Source organism: Echiichthys vipera, assembly GCF_963691815.1.
Source record: "Echiichthys vipera genome assembly, chromosome: 4".
NCBI classification, from domain to species: domain Eukaryota; kingdom Metazoa; phylum Chordata; class Actinopteri; order Perciformes; family Trachinidae; genus Echiichthys; species Echiichthys vipera.
Genome location: NC_139829.1, coordinates 26,496,159 through 26,502,158, shown reverse-complemented (window position 1 = coordinate 26,502,158; position 6,000 = coordinate 26,496,159). Strand labels below are relative to the sequence as shown.

The 6,000-nt window shown below is 43.6% G+C and overlaps 1 protein-coding gene across 1 annotated transcript in view; it reads left to right on the top strand.

Annotated features, from left to right (window-relative positions):
- Positions 1–704: 704 nt before the first annotated feature.
- dtx1 (deltex 1, E3 ubiquitin ligase) overlaps positions 705–6,000 on the top strand; it is a gene marked incomplete at its 3' end in the record, with an annotated part of 43,772 nt that continues 38,476 nt past the window's right edge. Inside the window, exons 1-2 of the mRNA XM_083913192.1 lie at positions 705–845; positions 1,295–1,926. Coding sequence (XP_083769318.1) covers positions 1,668–1,926 — 259 coding nt within the window. The 5' untranslated portion in view covers positions 705–845; positions 1,295–1,667. The remainder of the gene's footprint in view (positions 846–1,294; positions 1,927–6,000) is intronic.

Below are 6,000 nucleotides of genomic sequence, written 5' to 3'. Positions count from 1 at the left end.
AAGAATGCAAAAGTATACAAAATTAAATTAAATTAGTTTTACAAATAAGATAGAAAAACAACAACAACAACAACCAAAACCTGTAACAACATATACAATTTATTCTGTCTGAAAAGGAGTAGGAAGACGTTTTCACTCAAGGTGCTCCCTTGAATGTTTTTGTGAGATGGTAATGTGAAAATAAAACTCCCCCAATGATGGTCATACATTTTATGGGAGGACGGTGTTTTTTGCCCTTTTGTTTTGATGTTAGTACAGTTCACAGTGAAATCATGTGTCAGCAGGGGCTTTATTTTGAAACCTGATACCGGAAGTTGTATACTTTTGTTTTGATGTTGTTGACACTTTGGGTGATTTTCAACGGCTGTCCATACAGGTGCACCCAGACATCTGTGGGTAATTTGCGGGCGACATGAGATGCGCGTTGACTGTGTGAGTGCATGCTGTTTTCGGCGTAACAGGCAGAGATGCGCGTCCACAGCCGAGCGGCTCTGAACGGCTCTGCACCTCACACGCTGAAAACCGTGCAACTGGGGCATGCATGCACTTTAACACAGCGGTCCAACAAGCTGCTGTAGTCTGTGGCACATCCACGGGAATAAAACGACGTCTTGGTTCTCTGCGATAACACTGGATTACTGGGGCTGCAGGAGGTGGGTCTGAAGGAAGATTTCATCTCTAAGGACACGGGGAAACGTACAAATCACAGATGTGAAAAGGCAGGTGCGTTTCGAGATTCGCACCTCGTTTTTTTTTTTCTTCTTCTGCAATCTGATTTTCGTTCGGAGCCTGTGAAATGCAGCCTCAACCTGACAGATGTGTGGCTCCACAACTGCAGCCTACAGGTCTGTATCGCTAGAATCAAGTCGTGCGTGTTGTGCATGCCATGAACAAAAAAAACATTCAAAACGAACCATAAGATTTAATAGTAAGGAATGGTAGAAGCAACAGAGCCTCTTGCCTTCTGCGTGGAACATGTCTGGATGATATTTTGTCTGCTAGGATTATGATGGCATCTGGCTGTTATGCACACTGCCCTGTCCCCTCTCTACAAATCTGATGACAATCACAATTATTTTGCAGCTGAAACAGCTCATATAGGCCTGCATTTTTTTGTCACTGCACTTAAAGTAAACAGAAATGCAAAGAGGTACAGGCCACTAATGAGACTATAGCACATAACTGTTTCCGTTTGTGTCATCTCCTCTGAAAAAGCGCTGTTTAGAAATAACTCATGGGCTAAATCACAGTATTTGTTTACCAATGTGTTTTTTTGCTCCTCTCTTTCGTTTAGAGAGCATCTCCTGTCTTCCTGCTGCTGATCTGCTGTGGTCGGCTGTAGAGGACTGAGGCTGCCACAGCTGCAAATCTCCTCAACATCAACGTCTGCCACTTCAAACACGACAAGACACAAGAGAACAGAGGCTGCTTTTGGCCCATCAAAGAGCCGGCAGTCACAGAGCACCTGTAGACGATGACTCCAGCAGAGGTGCTCACGTGAAAGCAGCATGAGATAATTTGAGGAGTACCCTACTGAACGCTGATTCAAGCCTTTTCCTGTTTGATGATGATGAAAATGTTCCAGTGTGTCAGTTGACTGACAGGGTTGCAGTGCTGTTCTAGCCCGGGACATAGCCAGAAGCTGAAGCGCTGACACCACGAAGAAGATGGCTCGTCCAGGATCAGGGTTGCTGGCGCCCGTCAATGGGCTGGGGTACCCCCCTCAGAACCTGGCCAGGGTGGTGGTCTGGGAGTGGCTGAACGAACACGGGCGCTGGAGGCCCTATACGGCAGCGGTTTGCCACCATATTGAGAATGTACTGAAGGGGGATGCCCGGGGAACTGTAGTCCTGGGGCAGGTGGATGCCCAGCTCGCTCCTTACATCATCGACCTGCAGTCCATGCACCAGTTTCGACAGGACACGGGTAAGAGACGTGGCCGTTTCCTGTCTTTGTACACTGATGTCACAGATGGGGGGTGCCAACAGTAACAACAGTCATCAATACATTAAAGGGCTGTTATACAGTAGTTCTGTCATCTGGATGAGGTAAATGAATGAATTATGTTTGGCTGTCTTTACCACAGATGATGTCATAGTATCACCTTGGGACTGATTAAAATAGAGCCCGCCCGGATGTGGTTTCTACACAATCCGTATGTAACTTTCAGGGGAATAAGTGAGCCCTGAATGCCCCGTGTAGATGAGCCACAGGTTAAACTGAGATGCTTTGCAACAAACAGGAAACAAAGATGACAAGTGTAGTAATGATTTATTCATTCAGCAGTGTCTTTATGCGGCTGCTGGAATGCCATGACCTTCCCAAAGGTCGCCATATGACTGTGCATCCATCATGAGTGCTGTAGCTCAGTGCGACACTCCTCACTCTTCTCAGCTGATTGTATTGATCAAGTGTGTTGTTCTGCAGTTGTAAGAATGGCAATCACAGTGGTTGGTGATAAAGTTACACAATTGCTGTATAAGACTGTGTTCTTTGAAGATCAGTTCACCTCAGTTTACAAACCGCCACATGATGGAAAGAATAAACAGTATGTATGAAAAAATCTGGTTATATATTTGATTTTGGAGCAGTATTCAAGTATGCCTAACTAGTGGCTAATTAAAAAGTTTATATGAAATGTGGGTTCTACAGGAGAGCATTGGACCAACAGTATCCAGAGTGAGGGATTGATTATCTCTGGCGATAACATGCTTACAGTAGTATGATAAAAGTAATAATAATATGTGTAATATGTGTCACGTTAGAGTGAAATTCACCCAGCACGTCCTTTATTTGGTCGACTGCAATTCTCTCTGATGACTACTACCTATGTAAATAAAACCAGATGGTTTTGTGCTGTGCTCCACCGAGGCTCAACACACTCTCTGTGTTCGTCTCTCTGTGTGCATTCACCTTCCTGCTGTTGCAGCGGTTGAAGCAAAGACATAGAGAGGTTTTAGACATCTGTTAGAAGAATCAGCCTCGACCGAATCTCACCTGCCCGAATCATTCTTCTCGTCTGATTCGGCTACACATCACTGTGTAAGAGTCAGTCATAAATCGAGCTTCTGTGTTAGATGCTCTAGGGACAGGTCGTGTAAACCATAAAAAACAATGTGTCATCACCTCATTGATTAGGTGAGGCATTTAGAGTAAACCTCCCACTGTAAATCAGATATGTTATTCCAGGGCGTTATGTAACCTCAGTGCATCACAAGACACACAGGGCATGGAGAATATACAGAAGGTGACCTCACTGAGCATGAATCTGCATGATGTCCCCTTTCATTAATTTGCAATGCCTCATTAACTTTTCATTAGTACATATTTGTGGATTTAGTGGGCAGTGTTATTTCAGAATGCACAATAATAAGGAATACTGCTGAATTTGTTCAAGTCCTTGTAGTCGCTGTCGGCCAAATAACTGATTTATTTATGGAAAATGCCGTCAAAGTGTAACGAAATGAAAAGCAAGCTGACCTGATTGAATTCAAACGGTGTAATTACCACAGATATATGTTCTTTTATTATTGCACTGGAACTGGCATAATCCTAGTGTAGTATTATTGTATATATATATATATATATATATATATATATATATATATATATTTTATTACGCACATGTTGATCGTGCTTATGTGATTTTTGAGAGACATTTCTCCCCGAGCTCTTTTCGCACGCTCAATTTTTTGACCTCCTTATTTTGCCATGTTATTACATTAATGCTGAGACTTTGTAGCACTGTTTACAAATTTCACTACATTTTATTATCACATTATCAGAAAAATCCCAGCATAGAAACCACACAAGTATAATCCTTTGATGCCTACAATACAACAGAAGGGCTACATAAAGAAATCCAAACCAGGTGTGAAGGCTTTTGAAAGCACTGAAAAGGCTAGGGACCCCATATGAAAAGTAGCCTTTTAAGCATTTAAGGAGGGCGGTCTGAGTTTCCACACAACAGAAAGATGTGTTATTAACCACCCAGCCAAATCTGAATTAATAAAAATATCCCCAAGTATAAAAAAATAATGTTATGCACAGTTATTGGCGCATGCTTGTAGCATCTATGTGCAATAAAGGATTTATTTTTCTTGTTAGGATGTTATTAATGAAGCTAACTTCCAGTAGAGCATGTATGGTAATGCACATTATGTGTTAGCATTGAGCTAGCCTACTAACTGTATCCACTTTCAGCTTCATAAAGGCTCAGTTTTCCTGTCTGTGTGGCTCCAGTGCATCATCGAGCCATGATTTCAGGCCTGCCCCCAAAAATGTGAAAACCTGTTTAATGCTCTAACTCCATAATTCAGTATTAGATGAATTGTCACATGTGTAATGTGTGTTACTCAGATTTTAATGTATTTGATTTATAGCAGTGACTCCCAACCAGGGGTACTCGGGGATACTACAGTTAGCATATGGTACGTGAAAAGATTGTAGGGTTAGGGTACTAGCTCAACTAATTTGGAAAAATAGAAATATGTGGTTGATAAGTTATTAAAAGAATATATCCACATATTAACACTATGTCAACTGTAAATACTTATTGCAGTTCAAATGTGTTTAAGTAGTAGCTAAAAGTTGTGAATAAATGGTAAAAAAAAAAAGAAATAGCCAAAAACAATGACTGAACAGTTGATTGATTAACAAAAAGTAATGAATAAACAGTTTAAGTAGTTTGCATTTGCTCTTTAAAGTTTGAAATGGTGAATATGAGAATGGCAGTATTCTGCATGACTGTCAGGATGGTTGTATAAGGTGCTACCTGGATGTATTTCTGCTGCTCCTGTTGGCTTCTTCCCCTCTGATAAAACATTGCACAGAGCAGCATGTGTGTCTGGGGTTGACTGGCTGCGAGATGAGCCACTGAGCCGTTTGTCAGCCATTACCACGGCGCTGGGGCTAGGCCTGACATTTATCGGTCCTCATTGTGCCGTTCGGTGTGTTACCTTCCCCCTCGGCTGGGATAACCTGTCACAGCATTGTCTGACGGACAGCAGCCCGGACACCCATTGCCTACTCTCCCTCCTCTTTCCTCCTCCTCTGAACACTCTATTCCTGTCCCCAAATATGGGAGAACCTCTACCAGGCCACAGCCATCGATCCGAGGTCTCATGAGGCCTAGCTTCCAGGCTGTAGTGATGTTGTTACGCTGCTAACACATAGGGCCTCAGTGAGTTTGTTGTAATGTGGATTATGATGCATCTGTTTCACATCGGGATATTTGCTACATTTGTAGCTTAGCAGGTGACCCGCAGCCACTTGCTCTGTTGTAGGCTTATAGTGTCCCTGTGGGGAAACCCCGTTTTGTTGTGGAGCCAGCGATCTCGTCCTCTGAGGCTGTTTTTTTAGCAAGAGCTGGCTCGAGCGGGCTTAGTGTCTCCTGTGTGTGCATATGTCCTTGTTTCTGTACATCTGTGAGTTTGCTGATGATGGTGCACTCTGCCAGCTGTGGTGTTTGGGTCCTCTCCCTGCAGGCTGTGTGGGGGTGCCCTGCTCCTCCTGTGGGTTTGGGAGGAGCTCCTGTGGGTGGGAACCAGGCAGGGCTCCTCGGACTAATGAGACAGCAGCTATAGTTTATCTCCATGGCTCCCTCTAATCAGAGCATCATGACGACAACACACGCACAACAGGCTACGCACCAGGGCCCCTCTCTGTGGAGAGCAGCCTAAACACATCCTCATTTAGTTGGCATTCAAAAACACAGGGTATAGAGTTCATAATATGGTGAAGAACTCCTGTCTGTGGCTAAATCCTGAACCCCACTGCTTTATGACTGAAGGCTTAGAAGCTCATATATAGTGTGGATGAATATCTGGCTGAAGGCAGGGAGAGGGTTGGCTCCCAGCCAAGGAGGATCGATCCGTTCTCCTCCCCAGAGGGGCATTTGAACCTCTAAACACTGCTGTGGACTGATCCCCTTTCACTACACCCACTCCTATAGCAAAACACATGGGCTTATCTGCCATCTCTATCATATACCAACACTTG